A 16,553-nucleotide genomic window follows, 5' to 3' on the forward strand; every position below is an offset into this window, starting at 1 on the left:
ATAACTCTGCGACACCCTAAAAACAGCAGCCGTTGGTTGTTGTTTTTTTTTCCGTGGGTTGTGGCGCCATCTTGTGGTAACGCGTAACGGTTTCTAAACAGAAAGTTTTAACGTTGTGGGATGATTGTTTTCTTTACAATCATAGCTTGATGTTGGGACAAGGTTCACACTTAATTTAGCTATAACGACGTATTGTTTCTTTTAAGCTTGTTGTTGATTTGGGTTGTGTTGGTCCGCATCCGTCAGACACTTTATTTTGGTGGCTGTAGCGCGACATCCTTGGTCTGTGCTTCTACTTTGACGGATGTGCCGCCTCCAGCCGAGTTCTTCTGCCAGGGAGCTCGGTACATGGTGAGAAACTTCTATTTTCCTTTAATATCCCTCTGCTTTTCCACCAAAGTTGTTTGCGTGTCCGCGTGTTGTGGTTAATGTAACGGATGGATACTTTTGGGCTCGTTTTTTCCTGTGTTGTCAAAGACCAGTAAAGACGACGAGGCTTTAGTTGAAGAAGAAATGGCGCTGAATGTCGAAGAGGAAGTAGGGTAATAGTTGCAAGCGGTTTTCTGTGATCACATACATAACACGTACAAAACGCTATTATATATGTAACTGAAGGTCTTGTAAGATGTGTACTTGATTAATCTAGCATACATTCAGTCTCTGCTGCAATCTCTCTCAAAACAAAGTATATCATACTACATTTATTTAGTGTCTTTTAACCACTGGCATAACTCCTTTTTACATGCATTACATTAATTTCGGTATTTGGTAATAATCATAAGTGGTTTTCAGTGAGTTATTACATGTAATAATACATTGACAGGCATTATCAAGAATGGGAAGGGGTGAGAAAGTGCACAAAGTGGGCCCTTAATGTAAGTAATGATTATGCCTTTATAGTTTTATGAGCTAATAATTTAGATTAAGCATAACCAGTGTCTTTGTGCTGCACAAACGCACAGTAAACCCTGTTGGCCACAGGTCGTCTCAGCCTGCCTTCACTTAACGACTGGCCTCCTTCCATTTTTAAATAAGAAACTAGTGGTGCTCTTGTCATCCCCAATGTCCTTTCTGCTTTGCACAAAGAAATGCTCTGCTAGAGTGCAAACAGGCACTGAGTCTGGTGTTCTGCAGAAGACAACATGTAACACAATGTCTTTGCAATGCAGTATTTTTCTTAGAGTATCTTTCTAACCCTCTATGAGAAAGAAGGATTTACCTCACCCAGTCCAGCCCCAATAAATAAACAGAGAAAGAGCTTCGAGCTTTAAACTTTTGCCAGAATAGAGTGACCACTTCAAATAGGAGAAAATGTGGGACCAATTGAGCAATTTGGTGGAACATGTCGCAATGTTCTTGATAAAGTAAAGCTTTAATGATCTAACTTGCTGAGTCTGACAGATAAAGGCTGTTACAGGGCCTGCAAACCTTTTAATTCATTGTTCATTCCCCAGAAGTCTCACATTCCTCACATTATAAACCCGTATGTCTACTGACAGTGAGGTATCAAAACACCGCAACATCACACCAGTAAGAGCCAACAAATGTATTTAACACAAATACACCAATAAAAAGTGGGACATCATCGAAATAAGTGATACAGAATGGATTTAAGTACAACCAAAAGAAATGCCAGAATTACTGACTAAGGTTTCGTTTGTTTTATAATTATAATTAACCTCTGCATATTTTTTCCACTGATTCAACAAATGTTTCTGTTTCGAGCACTTTAGTTTGTGCTGAAGTGGACTGCAGGTTGAGTCCCCTTGCGCTGCTCTTACTAAAGGCTTTGGAATTTCATTAATCTGTGTGGGTGTACAGTCCACGTCTGCTCAATATAGCCATCATTCGACTGTGCAGCCATGAGCTTTCTGGTCATACCAGCAATGTTGTTGTTACGTGCGGTGGGAACACATTTAGTACTGTTATTTACTTCCGATTCTTAAGTCCGTTAAAAGTATACATTTTTCTAGATGAGCAATTGTTGATTCAAAGGTTTACCAGTTTGATTATGGGTTGGGGACTAGTGGAAGCCCATTTGGTTCTTGAGAAAACCCAACCAGTAAAGCAATAATCGTGTACTTTTCCTTAAAGGTACTAGATGCAAATTTGTCGTTTTTATACTCACTACTGCCACCCCAGGTCTTACGCATAACTGCAGTCTCTATATTAAGCTCTTGCATGACGGCACTTCGAACCCGAATGAACAACTTTTTGAGTGACAGTGCAGGAGTTAAGAGGCAGTTGTGCTGAACAGGTCTGAGCTCATTCTACACATTAGGACATTGCTGGAACATGTAGGGGGAGGAAAATGCTTAATTTTTAATTTTTTAAACTCTGTATAGTCCCTTTAATGTAATGTGGCCCATTATGCTTTGTGAGTTCTGATCGTCAGATCTGGAAAGTAAAGATCTGGACCGGATTAGGTAGCCAGCCTGACTTGCTTTTAAGAAACATACTCAGGCATACATATGTTCACCTTGGTCTCCCATTCAGGTTCTACTAGTTAGTTCCTGACTGTGAGGTAATCCCGGGTTGCCTGGATGAGCGGCGTTAGATTGAGTGGTTGATGGTGGTTGGTGGTAACCTGGCTAATGCCAGACTGCTGTGTGCGCTCGAATCTAACTGCACAGCAGCCTGGGGACCATGGCCGAAATGTTCGCATGGATTTGGGAACCAATCACAGAACGAAGAGGGACGGCAAGATGATGACGAGCTATTCGATATACGGAAGCTTGTAGTTTATTTACGGATAAAAAAATAAAAAAAAGTTTATTTACGGATCAAACATGACAGCAGCAGACGAGACGCTATTTTTCGATCAAGCTTTAGGCCGTGTTCTACATAGTTTAGCTCGAAAGTTTACAGCGTGTACGTCATACGTCATCGGATACGATGATACGATTGGCTGTGGCTACGTGCAGACACATGATAGACATTCGTAGCACCCAATAAACGGCTATGGACGATCGTAAACCACACCTCTCCTATGAGAAAATGAATTGGTGGTCCCCAGACTAAATATCACTTGTGATTTTAGTCTGGCGTTAGCCAGGCTAGGTTGGTGGTGGCTGGAGGGTCCATTGGTGCAGAGATACTGTAGATCTGATTCATTCCCCTTGTTTTAATCCTCGACAACTGCTCTTTATCCGTCATCTGTTCTGTGTTGTCGTGTTGAGGATGTTTCACCTCTATAGTAGTGACTATCAATATCAATAGGCTATTGAACGAAATTGAGAGTAGCTTGTTAAAATAAAGATGGGTGGTACCAATATGAAAGTAAACCCCTCTCTTCTAGATCGGTATGCTCTGCTAAAAGATCGTTAGTGCTAACAACGCCTCTTGAGGTAAGAGGCAAAACTTCCTCAACACTAAAACAACCCAGTGCAGAAGACTTTGTCAATTATGGAGAACTCCTGAACAACTGAGAGCTTACACATACGTTTACTTTCAGAATCATACATCACGTTCATATTATTTAGAATAAGCACAGACTTTGCCCTGAATTTGCTTTTTACAAGCCATGTTATTTATTAACTCAGATCATGTCTTAGTAGCTTTGATTTTTTTTTTTTTTTACTGCTGCAGGAGTAACGTGGCATTTTGTGACCCACAGCATGCTTTTAAGTATCTGCACTGAAAGGTCATACACACTTTACAATGTCAAGGTAAAGGTTGGGTTAAAGGTTGAAATTTACCCATTATTTATAGTCTAAACATAGAGCTGTGAGATGTTTTAAGATGAAACACTAATCATATGCAAGTAATTTTTACCAGTCTTCAAATAAAACAGAAATCACAAGTATGCATTCGATTAAATATCAGTCAACTCCGTTATTAAATGCATTACGATAACGGCTGTATTTGGATCTATTCGGATGGAAAACCAAGCTCCATTGAAGAGAGTGCGTGGGGAGGGAGGATGAAGGGGAAGCGGAGATGCATTTCCCATAAGTCATTGTCAGCCGGCTCCTCCCCTGTTTGGCTCGTTGCCAGCATCAAACCAGGCAACAAGCAACAAGCCAGGAAGTTACACTGCGGAGACACTGGTCGAGGAAAACAGCACCTACGTTTTACAAATGTAGCCTTTCAAGAAAACCTTTGAAACAATACTTGAATGTTTTGCGAACTCAAGTGGCACAGCTCATGTGGTAAGCTACTACTCAGCCTAACTGTAACTACTAGTCAAATTTGCTTTGTATTTGTAAAGTGCCTCTTATTTAAATGGGGTGTGGTGTTTTCGCGCATAATGTCTGCATGGAAATGTGGTTAAGATATTTATGAACGACATGAGTGTCTGAAATATTTCACCAAACAGTTTCAACACTTTCCAGTATATTTTAAACAAAAATGGTGAGTTGTTCGTTTTTCATCAAATTGTGTCAATCCAGGACATAAAAAATACTAAATCAGCACCAAAACAAGCACATTAAAAAGTTACCGTACGTTACGTTTCAGGCTGTGTTTGCAAATAAAGGAGTAAATGCCAGTCTGATGAAAGACCTCAATGACTTTTTGATATATTGTGGCTTGTTTTATTGTTTACGCGATATAGTGTGGAGTTGGGGTGGGCTATATCGTATTGCATGTCGTTTTCGCGATATCATTTTTTGATGTTGTAATTTTTTATATCGTTGTAGGCACGATGTAATTGATATTACACTCAGCTCTATCAGAGCAGCATAAACACTGACTGTAAAACACGGCGTCAGGTGCTTAAAAAGTAAAATGAAATGAAGGATGTAAACTGCTTATCATATTTGCGAGGAATTTAGTATGTTGTTAATTTTTTTTAAAATAAAATATCACTGAATTAATCTTCCCAATAGGTGTAAGGATTTTGAAGTAATTTGTCCTTTGTCAATTATATCGTCAAATATATCGTTATCGATATATTTGACGATATATCGTGATATAGATTTGAGGCCATATCGCCCTGCCCTAATGTGGATTGAAGTGTAGGCCTGTCATGATAACAAATTTGAAGTTTGATGATAGGGCTGAAACAACTAATTTAATCGATTAATCGTCAACTAATCGACATTGAAATAGTTTACAACTATTTTAGTAATCGATTAATCGTTTTCTAGTAAACACAGACTCAAATAGAGCAACAATGACATGAAAATTGTGTATTTTTTATGAAAACCTACTTTGTTTTAAATGTTAGGGTCTGTAGTGTTTTGTACATTGAAAATGTCATAAATATTCATTCGTCTGTGTCTCATCCAATCAGGAGCAGAATTAGCGCCAAGAGCCTCCAACAAAAACTCACTTTAAGTTTAAGGTGCCATTTTCGCGTTATGTGATGAACAAATATTTAAAATACAGTTTTAATACATCATTCACAGTCAAGCGATGAATCGATTAATCGTGAAAATAATCAGTAGATTATTCGATTACCAAATAATCGTTGCAGCCCTATTTGATATTGAGGCAGGAAGGTATCGCGATAAACGATATTATCGACTCTAGCGATACTGGATTCTGTCAACTCTCAGGTGTATAAAAGACAGTAAACCTTTGTTCTAAAAGTGAATCATCATATACTAAAACACCACACAAGCTGCAATAAACATGAAATATTATGAAATCAATTTGCTTCAGTTAAAAATCTAAGTTTTACAAAGAAAGAATAGACAGCCCGAGTGAAGTGAGCTTAAGATGGTGCAAATATCACTCAGCTCTTCCATACAGTCATGTGATTTCAGAATTGCAGGCCTCGTCTCGCTGTGACCTCCCAACTGCCAGACTATTGTATATCAAGAACATGTGCAAAGGGATCAAGAAAGCCGCGAAGTGGAAGTGGTGGTCGAATGTCAGACTGATGCAACGGACTGTAAAAGCTTGTTCGCTCAATGTTTTGGGGGACGCCTTTAAGTCACTTCTGTATTTTATTACCTGTCAGTGAAAAGAGGTTGCTGTGTGTGTGTGTAACTGCCGCTGTTGTTGCAACTGTCAAAACAACGCTGTGGTTCAGTTTCCTGTCTTCGTAGTTTCACATGAAAAGGTTGGTCTCATTAGGTTCACGTGACATCACCACATTCTAAAGAGGAGCTAAGAATTCCATGGTAATCGTCAAAATGCTGAGGATTCGAGATTCTTGGTAATGGTTAATAATGTCTCTGTAATATCCGGGCCAATCCACATTTAAACTCTTCACCCCCGCCTTAAACAGTTCGGCTTCACCCAAATCTAAAAGCTTCTCGACTGGAGCTTGCATCCTCATTTGAAAGTTAAGACCGAAAAAACTCATCCGAACTTCTTTCTTGTTATGTTTGTCGTGTTTGGTAGTGTTTTCATCAAGTTTTTGTTGCTTGTTTCACATGTTTTGGTCACTTTTTTGTGGCTTGATCACAGTTACATTACACTACAAGAGCACAACAATAAAACAATAAAAATGTGCCAAAAAACAAATGAAAATGTGGCAAAAATGTGACAAAATGCAGCAAAAACATGACCAAAAACATCATTTCAAAAAAGCAACAAAAAGTTGATTAAAAACTTAGCAAAAATGACTAAAACGTAATAACAAAAAGGACGAAGCTTAGAAGAGTTTTGTAGGTCTTAGCTTTCAAATGAGCCATTACTCTGGCCTACAAGCTGTAAGCTCCAGAATCTTTTTGGGGTAAAACTGGAGAAAATGTGCTTGGTTAAGATGGGAGGTTAAGCATATTGTATTGCTATTATATATTATATCTCATTAATGTGTCAAACAAGTGGTTATAATATTCACAAACATGGGTGAGATGTTCAACTTTTAGTCATAATTTAATGGGGAAGGTTTGTGTATCCTTTTAAGTACCAAGTAATGGTGGATTTGGAGGTTTTCTTCAGAATAAATCGGCCCCCAACCCTCCATATACCAGTTACTAAGCTTAGAATTACCATTGAATACTTGATTGCAGATTGTTGATATGTTTGTAATAGTTCGGAATAATTTATTTTGTTTTGTTTTTATTTGTTTTTTTAAAGGTAATATCAATGCATTGAGTGTTGTTATCCATGAAGGAATTATTTCGTATTTGTATTGTTCTAACATGGGTCTGTGAGTTGAAAACAGTGCTGTACTTTTTTCATCAGTTTCTGCAAATGAGCGTTTCATGTCACATCATGTCAGAATCTGCAATAAATTCTTCATTAGAGTGAAGTGAAAGTAAGCTTATAAATGAAAGAGTGCACTGTGTGTGAAGCTCGATGACTTCATTTTCAAGCGTTTATCAGGGATGACGACACTTGATGACGCAACTCTGAAACTGCAGAGCTGCATTTTTATTTTTACTTGCCATGTCGTAGAGGAATAACTTTTATAAATGTGTTTGCTGAATTCGTAAAAATGTGTTAAATATATTATTGTTTTTAAGGGTGGGAACCTCTGGGTACCTCACGATTCGATACGATGCGATACATGGCTTACGATAACGATTGTAACTTCATTTTAACATACCATGTATTATTCATCATTTACATTTCTTTTCATGTGCTTTGTACCCCTTTTTTCTGTGTCTATAAATGATCCCTGACTTACACACTGAAAATGGGTCTGGATGGGATCTGTCAGTGACTTCATTTACATTTAAACAAGAAACCACAGCCCTATTTATAAAGGAGTAAATCAACCCCAAATTAACCTGATATACCAATATATAAACTATCATTAAAAGTAAATTATTTGTCTGACAGTGTTTGATCCAAGTGCTGAAAACTGTAGTGCTGCCCCCTGCTGTCCTGACTGAATTCTTAATCATTGTTGGCCTCTATTGACTGTGAAAACAGTGGAGCACTGCTGCCTCATTAATATGCACAACGTCATCAAAAGTATTGATATCGGAATAAAAAGTATCGCGATATATCGGAATGTCGATACATCGTCACATTCCTAATTATTTTTGCCTATTATTACTTTTGTCTGTCCATTGTATTCAGTTTTGATTGATTTTTACACTAAGACTTGACCGTGAAATTCTTGTCTTTTAGGTCCAATAAATGAAATGGCGGTGAGGCAGCGGATTTTCAACTCCACGTCCCCCTTCTCGGGGACGTCCCAGGTCGAGCTGAAGGGGTCGTTTGTCGTCTGCACACCCACAGACCAGGACACGGAGGACGAGGATGAAGACGCGAAAGACAACAAAAACAACTTGAGCAAATTACATCCTTTACTGAGGAAACTGTGGACGTACGGCACAGCGGAGCAGGTCGGCGAGGGGCCGCTGAAGACCTCCAGCTTTATCGCTCAAGCAGAGTGTAAGATTTTCATTCGCTTTGAACTTTCCATGTCCTGCCACAGGTTTATGTTGAGTAATTGTATTCATTTCTGCAGGTGAAACCCAGGACTCGCAAGAATTCAGTCCTTCTTATTCTGAGCGCTATGTGCCTTCCCCAAACTGCTTCACCCACCATTCCTCTGAGCCCAACAATGTAGCGTCTCCAGCTCCAGCATCCATCCAGGAGCTGAGCAGCTCCACTGCGCAAATCAACAGCAGGAAGAAATCCCGGAAGAAGCACAAGCGCAAAGGCAAGAAAAAGACAGAGAAGAAGAAAGAGGAGCGACACAGACAGCGAGTGCCGTCCGGCGTCCCGGAACAAGAGAGTGGGAGCTCGCTGTGGATGCAGGTTAGAGATTGTTGTTGAATCATTAATTACTATTTGCATTAAAGATGAGTGACTACGTTTTTCTGGCTCTGTGTTTATAGGAAGAATCCTTCTCTGGCGACAGTAGTGGCTCTTGCTGTAGCAGTGTCGAGTGCTCAGAGGTGCCGAGTCCTCAGCCACCCTTTTACAGTAAACCTGAATACAACATAAGCTCAGCTGTTCCCTGGACCAGACCGGGCCCAGCCTGTGGGTACCTGAGTTCATATCGACAGGAGAGCGACTCGGACTGCTCCAGCAGCATTGGGGACTTTTCACTGGCTTTAGCTGGACTCCGAGGCAGTGTTAGCCAAGGAGACCCCTGCTTCGCGAGACCTTTCTTCAAAGACTTGGAGCAGGATGTCAGAGAGCAAGAAGAAGAGCTGTCGACAGTTGACTCAGACACAAATGAGGGGTTAATCTTTTACAAAGAGGTCGGTAGCAGCCTAAACACCTTTATCACAATTATTTAATGACAGTTTATCTATAGATGTTTTTATGCCTGATACTTTAGGAAATACAGCCCGTAGACTCTGAGTACAGAGAAGGGAGAGAGTACATCTTCACAGACTTTATCAAGGAAGGCTCCTATGGGGAAGTTCACACAGCACGAGACGTGAACACAGGCTTTACGTTTGCTGCCAAAAAGGTAAAGGTTTTTGTTTATTTACTGCATATTGTGCATTGTTTATGATATTGATGATGATTTCTTTTGTAGATTGCTCTGAAGAGGTTCAACAGTGAGGAGGTGGGTGCGTGGAGTACCCTCAAGTCCTCGCGTGTGGTGGAGCTCTTTGGAGTGGTCAGAGAGGGGCCTAATGTTGTCATTCTCATGGACCACAAAGCATGTAAGTCATTGTTCATTTCCTTATCCATAACTGAGTAACCAAACCTAAACCTGTTGTCTGAATGTTTGCTGTGTGAAACATCGAATAGTGAAAATCTTTTTTTTACTCAGGTTCTTTGGGCCAGCTGATACTAGAGCGAGGTCGTCTTCCCGAGGACCTAAGCCTCCACTACCAGTGTCAAGTCTTCACAGCACTGGAGTATTTAGTGAAGAAACGAGTTTCTCATCTGGACATTAAAGGTGTGATTTAATCGCTATTTTTCATATCCTTTTATTTGCTTTAGTGTAATTTATAATTTAGTGTGTGCGTGTGTGTGTGTGTATCAAGAAGAGACGCCGTTATAATTGACTTGGAAATAGATTTAAAATGCTTTATCGAAAAATGTTAAGTATTGAAAACTCCAATTAGAATGTTAAATGAATGCACAATCAAACTATATGACAGATAACATAGCATTTACAGTTTTGGAAACGGTGATTACAAACATAATAAGATCTTAACCTCTTAACCTCCGCCTTAATCGAGTGCATTTTCTCCAGTTCAGCTTTACGAAACTGATCTTCTTCCTCATTATGATCGTCACGTTTTAATCACCATACACTAAAAAAACTAAATGCTGTCAAAACGTGACCCAAAAAAAGCATTTAAAAACGTGATGAAAACATAACAAAAAATGGGACAAAAAAGCAATGGAAACGTGATGAAAACGCGAATAAAAGTGATGAACATGTCGCCGTCAACATGACTGAAATGAGACAAAAATGCATCGAAAACTTATTAAAAACGTGACAAAAATGACTTAAATGTGGTAACAAAAACAAGGAAGATGGTTTGATCAGTTCTGCAAGTCTTAGCTTTCAAATGAGGCGTTACTTACACTGGCCTATATGCTGTAAGCTCCAGTCAAGAAGCTTTTAGATTTGGATAAAAGGATAATGTGCTCGGTTAAGGTGGGGTTGAATAAATAAACAAACTCTTGTTACACTGCTAGCAATAAAAGGGGGAAATTACTTACTTCAGCTTGAGCATTATTTCAGTATAATATTGCACAGATAAAGGAAGTATTGCGAATAACAGAACAACAGACAACTTTTACTTGCTCGCCTACCTGTTAAATTTGAACCGGAGACAAACTTTCACAGAGAGAAAGTCTCGATTTGATTTGTGACACCTGATTTCTGAAACCAGATTAGGTCCGAAAAGCCAAGGCTGGGAATTTCCCACAGCGTGAGTCACTGCGACACACAGCAACAGCAGCGCATGTGCACACGAGGATCTTTGGACAGACAGGAGAGAAGAGCGAGAGGGAGGGAGGGGGCAGGAAGCCGGGGGAGGATAAGTGCTTGATCAAAACAACATAGTTAGAAGAAATTAGTGGGAAAAAGCTACACACACAGATTGGTGATGCAGGTAAATACTGTAAAAGCTGCTGAGGCGCCACCTGGTGTCCATTAAAATGCAGTAAATGTGCAAATTTGGTTGTGAAGTAGCCGTGTTTCAGCTGACTCTTTTCACATTCAGTCATTACAGTTATGTGCTAACTTTCGTCAATCTAACGTTGCTTTCCCCCTGTGTTTTTACAGCTGATAATGTGTTGTTGTCAGCTGATGGGCGAGACACTTTTCTTTGCGACTTTGGACACGCAGAGAGACTTGACAAACAAGGACAGAGCCTCAGCAGGTCCAGAGGTTGGTTTGCTTCCATTTATTTACATAATTTATACACTTAGTTCAGACAGAAAGTATTTCTATATTAATGCCTGTAAGTATGCTGGAAGTCTTATAATAAAGCAGTGAAGTGATGTATATTGTTTTGTATAATAGAAATTTGGGCTGCGCAATATATCGTAAAAAAAAAAATATCGTATCGTGATAGCAGGTGATGCAATATTTGTTTTGCAAGATGCCACAATATATCGCAACATCACTTAAGTCTTCATCTGACTGAGATCGACACATTTTTTTTGCTAGTGTAGTCTTAGTAGTAGTTTTTGTCTTCTTTTGACACAATTTGCTGAAAAACGAGTGACTTACGATTTGAGTTTAATTTGAATGGAGCATATCGTGTTGAGTTTAGTCAAATATCGCAATGATATCGTTTTCGCGATATTACACTGCCGTATCGCATATCGCAAGTTACTTCAGTATCACTCAGCCCTTGTCTTCCATTAAAAAAAATGTTGATAATGCATGATAATGTTGCTAATGTTCTTTCATGCTTTCCCCCTGCTGTAGAGCTGAAAGGTACGGAGACCCACATGGCCCCTGAAATCGTGAAAGGTGAACCCCGCGGAGCTAAAGCAGATGTGTGGAGCAGCTGCTGTATGTTTCTTCACATGAGGAACGGGTGTCAGCCGTGGACTCGGTACTACACCTGCCGACTGTACCTCAAGGTGAGCGCTGTGCATTTAGTACAAGGAGGGATTCACCCATGTCAAAAATGTATCCAGTTACTGTATGTTCCCTGGTGTTCACTCAGAGCTTGATGCGCCGTTGCGGTGTTCGCCTGAGGGTTTTGTTTAGAGCCTGACCAATAAATAGGGAAAGGTTTGATCGTGCTGTATGTTTTGTGGTCATATTGCCCAATCCTCTCTCCGATGCCACTGTTCCCAGTCTATAAAAAGTGGGGAATTTATGAAGCTGGGATAATTGCAACCAGAAACTTAGGTATGCAACCAATTAAACCAAGTCTAATACTGCAAATACAGTATACTATAGAACTGACCCATGTCTCCAAATCACAGATAATTCAGAAACAAAACAGGGCCAAAAATCCACAACAAAAACAGTATTTATCAGTGGTGTCGACAAGACTGCAGACAGGAATATAAAACTGGCTTTTCAGTTGGACGACGTCATAATAGACTGAATGTTAACGGTATTTCATGGCTTTTACAGATCGCCAATGAGCCGCCGCCGTTGAGAGAGATCCCATCGGACTGTAGCCCTCTCACTGCTGAGGTGCTGATGTCGGGTCTACACAAGGACCCGGGGAAAAGAGCATCAGCGTCCGAACTCAAAGTCAAAACAGCCAAGGCTTTACAAGAAGGTACTGCAAGATTTAACCTCTGCCTTCACCAAGAGCATTTTCTCCAGTTCAGCTTTACCCAAATTTAAAAGCTCACAGCCTATAGGCCAGTGTGACGCCTCATTTTAATATTATTATTATTTTTCCTCGCATTGTTGCCGCTTTGTTGTCACTTTTTTAACTCTAATTTTCATTGCTTTTGTGTAGCATTTTTCACCACTTTTTGTCACTTTTTTGTTCATTTTTTGCACTTTTTCATCACTTTTGTGTCACTTTTTCCACCTTTTTTTTTTTTTTTTTTTTACATTTTTCGTTACTTTCTGTCACTTTTCTCTCACTGTTGTGGCTTTTTTGGGTCACTTTCTTTCTTATTTTGACACTTTTTCAAGAAGCTTTTAGATTTGGGTAAAGCCAAACTGGAGAAAAGGCTTGGTTCAGGCTAAATTAGGTTAAATGGTTTATGGGAAACTGCTCTAGTCATATTTCATCTGTATACCCCAAAAACAAGCACTTATTAAACTGTCTAAAAACAATGCATTGTGATTGCAGTGGGAGGCCTCACCAGCCCAGTTAAGGGACCTTATGTAGAGCCACTGTACATCGTCAACAAACCACCGGATTCTCACGTGTACAACAGCGTCCAAGAAACAGATGAACACCAAGAGCATCAAGACAAAGTGTGGACTCGGGATAAGCCAAAGCGGGGAATTGGTGACGACGAGCCCACTGCTGATAACCCTGACCTGGGCTCACCGCTGTGTGATCACGTGCCTTTCATAGAAATCATTCAGAAAGAAAGAAACAAGATCTCCACTGTGCCTGAGTTGGAGCTGCGTAAACTGGAAAGAGGTATGAACGCTGCAGATGTTCTAAATCAATTTGTTTGGTTCTTGCTTTTTTTCATAGCTCCTCTGGCCGGGCTTGTTTAGAGGATGTTTCACCTCTCCAGCAACTTCTGCAACTCTGAATTTCCCCCTGTCTAAAAGCTACAATTTTAAACACCCGTACCTGTGTGTAGGAGTAAGACTTGCCATTAGTATCACACACTTTTGACTTAAGGGGAGGGCGGGATAAGAGAGTCCATATGAGAGTCCAGACAGATGCCTACATGTTGATAATTTTTTGCTGCACTAGAGCACACCTGGATGACTTTATTTTAATGTTTTCGCACAGATTTCTACTTGAGCAGCCTGTCACAGCTCCATTCTGCCGAGATGCAGGAGCAACTACTGTCTTGTATCAGCAGTGACTACTCCAATAGAGACCAATGGGAGAAAAAGGTACAGTATGTTCCTGTGTGTCTTTTGGTTTTTAGAAGTTGACTTGTAAATGGGTACCTCCAGGTTATGATGAATAATGGGTGATGCCGACTTGGATAGTTATTGTTAAGTATTTTAAACTATTTCTATTGTTATTAAAGCTTTCAAATGGTGTCTAAATTAGTGAACCAAACTGAAGTATATGAGTACACCTGAGTAGTTTTATCCTGCACCATTTGAGGATAAAATTGATTATCTGAAAATGGTCTTGAATGTTGCAGTTAAGGCTGAATGATTAATCCAAATCACATCGATATTGAGATTTTAACAGCAGTAACATAACCACAAAAGGTAGATTTTTTTCTTTTTCCATTATTCCTTAATTCCACAACTTCCCCTCAACCGAAGACGCCGTTTCTGATCAATTAATTCCCACCTGAACCAAGTACGTTTTCTCCAGTTTGGCTTTACCCAAATCTACAAGCTTCTTGAGAAAAGCATCAAAATAGCGACGAGAAGGAACAAGGAAACAAAAAATCGGACACAAAAGTGACAAAAGCAGCAACAAAAACGTGACGAAAAAGCAATAAAAAAGCCACAAAGTTGCAATAAAAGAATGACAAATTGTGGCAAAAAAAGCAATGGAAGAATACAAAGAAAAGGCAACAAAAACACTACCAAAAATACGACAAAAAAGTGACCAAAAAAACTACGAAAACAGGACAAATAAGCGACAAAAATAAAAAAAAAAGCGCCCAAAAAACTACATAAACACGTCAAAAAAACTGAAAACACGACAAAAACGCTTAATGTGACAAAAACGCCAAAAAGTTACAGTTTTGTAGGCCTTAGCTTTCAAATGAGGTATTACACTGTTGCTTTTCCAGTCGAGAAACTTTTAGATTTGGGTAAAGCTGAAGTGGAGATAATGCGCTCAGTTAAGGTTGAATACTTTTCGCTTGTTAAAGCTGCATATGAAGTGGTGTCAAGCGCCTCCAGCTGTGCTCTTTCTGAGTTTCATTTTTCTGTTAACTGGACCCTAATTTAGTGACATTATCTGACAGATAAATGCTGTGTGTGCTTTTACATCGCCTCATGTGTGCGTTATTCCTTGCACGTTTGTGTGTTGCCGTTGTCTAGTAACGGGGCCAAAGTTCAATGAATGAAATAAACCGAGTGTCATCTGTTCAGTTCACCTCTGAGCACCTTGTTCAGGGCTGAGTTTTATCACTGTTCAGTTGTGGAGCAAAGGCTCTCACAGGGAGGGGGGGAGGGTTCCTGTTAGCCTGGGGCCTGTCATGGGCTTGTTTTTTAGATAATAGAAAAATGCACAGAAAAGTCTGATTTTAATGTAAGAAAAGAAGGGAAAGGACGACAAATTGAGACTTAATGAAATGTAGTTTTCAACACAGTATATTCCATAAGATTAGTTTCTTTATTTTTTCATAAAATTGTGACAAAATGATACATAAAAATCATGGCTATAAGTGAAAATGTTATTTTTCGTTTAGGTTTTTTGTGTTTTTTGTGGGTTGTTTTATAAAAAAGGCTTCTTGCGATATTGTGTCACCTATTATTACGACGATAATTTGGCAACACATCTTTACCTCAACCTGCTCTGTTTCGTTTTATTAGTCATTGTGCAATTTAGGGCTCACTCCAGTGTTTGAACTCGTATTGAAATGTGAAACTTGCTCTTACTCTGGGGGGTGTTTGGTGAGCTTGTGTTAAAATCATTGCTGTTATTTACAATATCATTCTTATATTTGCAAACCAACAGGACTCTGGTCGCTGGTCACCGAGTCCAGGGGATGATTTCAGCTCGGGGGTTTTCTCCTACAGCAGCCAGCCCGACGTGCAGGTGTTCAGCATGGACTTCCTCGGGTCCTCGCAGTTTCCACCTCCCTGTTGTTTTGAAGGTAAGTGTAACACGTCTGTATTTTGATGATGTCTTGCTGAACATTTGTCTTGAGGTCTTATCTTTCCTCTCTGCTCAGGAGTGGATGTTTGTATCAAAGATTTAAACCGTAGAAGCATCAGGATCAGAGAGGCTCGGCGCGTGACAGTGGGACACATCGCCACAGGAATTAGCGATCAGGTCCGACTTCTTCAAAACCTTTTAGTCACTTTAAGTCATGTTTCAATTTTATAACCTCTTGAACATCCTAAACTAATGTCATCATGCGTCCCTTGTAGATATCCGAGAGGGTCTTCACTTTGGAGAGGAACACAGGCCAGCGGATTGGTCCCGATGAGGAGGTGCTGGAGTCTGGGCTGGAGCTCTGCTGTGTCTCTGCGCCCGACTTCCTTCCCACCTGGAGATGGAGGGTCAAAGACGGCGTTCTTGAGACCAGATGAATTAAATGGATTTAACCATTTTGAATTTATGAAATGCCTGTTTTGTTACAGTTAACTCTTTTCCATTATGCCTGACATTTTATTTTTTAACTTAAATCTTTTATTCACCATGTTACAAAATTCTGCTCGTTACATAATAAATTGGTCTTTTTACATGCTGTGTCTCTGGTCATTTACTTTCTTTGCAATATTGCTTAAAGCCGCACCGTGTAGAATTTTACCCAATAAATAAAATTGAAATACAAGCATCTATTTTATGACAAATATTTTCATCATTGAAAAATACCTCATAAATGTACAAACAAACATTTATGAGGCTCACCCCTCCCAAGATATGACTGTAAACTTTACCAGGAGTGGGTACGTCTCCAGCTTGTCTCCATGGAGATGTGACTAAAGGCAGTAGAATTTGAGATTTAAACAGGTTAGTTTA

At 39.7% G+C, this 16,553-nt stretch overlaps 2 protein-coding genes across 3 annotated transcripts in view; one reads left to right on the plus strand and one right to left on the minus strand.

The window, feature by feature from the left end:
- The window catches only part of ttyh3a (tweety family member 3a), a 268,746-nt gene that overhangs the window by 137,141 nt on the left and 115,052 nt on the right, over positions 1-16,553 (minus strand). The window lies entirely within an intron of this gene.
- On the plus strand, positions 290-16,217 carry map3k14a (mitogen-activated protein kinase kinase kinase 14a). 2 transcript variants are annotated; one of them, XM_079564389.1, is made up of 15 exons: positions 290-351; positions 7,978-8,244; positions 8,321-8,613; positions 8,694-9,062; positions 9,143-9,277; positions 9,347-9,476; positions 9,587-9,715; positions 11,060-11,164; positions 11,711-11,868; positions 12,374-12,524; positions 13,053-13,352; positions 13,677-13,783; positions 15,543-15,681; positions 15,760-15,860; positions 15,959-16,215. In XM_079564389.1, the coding sequence occupies exons 2-15, from the start codon at positions 7,992-7,994 to the stop codon at positions 16,118-16,120; spliced, it is 2,532 nt and encodes an 843-aa protein (XP_079420515.1). In that variant the 5' UTR covers positions 290-351; positions 7,978-7,991; the 3' UTR covers positions 16,121-16,215. The 2 variants fall into 2 exon arrangements, with proteins under 2 accessions (XP_079420515.1, XP_079420514.1); XM_079564388.1 differs by lacking the exon at positions 290-351 and adding an exon at positions 4,022-4,151 and having other exon boundaries at positions 15,959-16,217.

Source organism: Gobius niger (assembly GCF_951799975.1).
Source record: "Gobius niger genome assembly, chromosome: 10".
NCBI classification, from domain to species: Eukaryota; Metazoa; Chordata; class Actinopteri; order Gobiiformes; family Gobiidae; genus Gobius; species Gobius niger.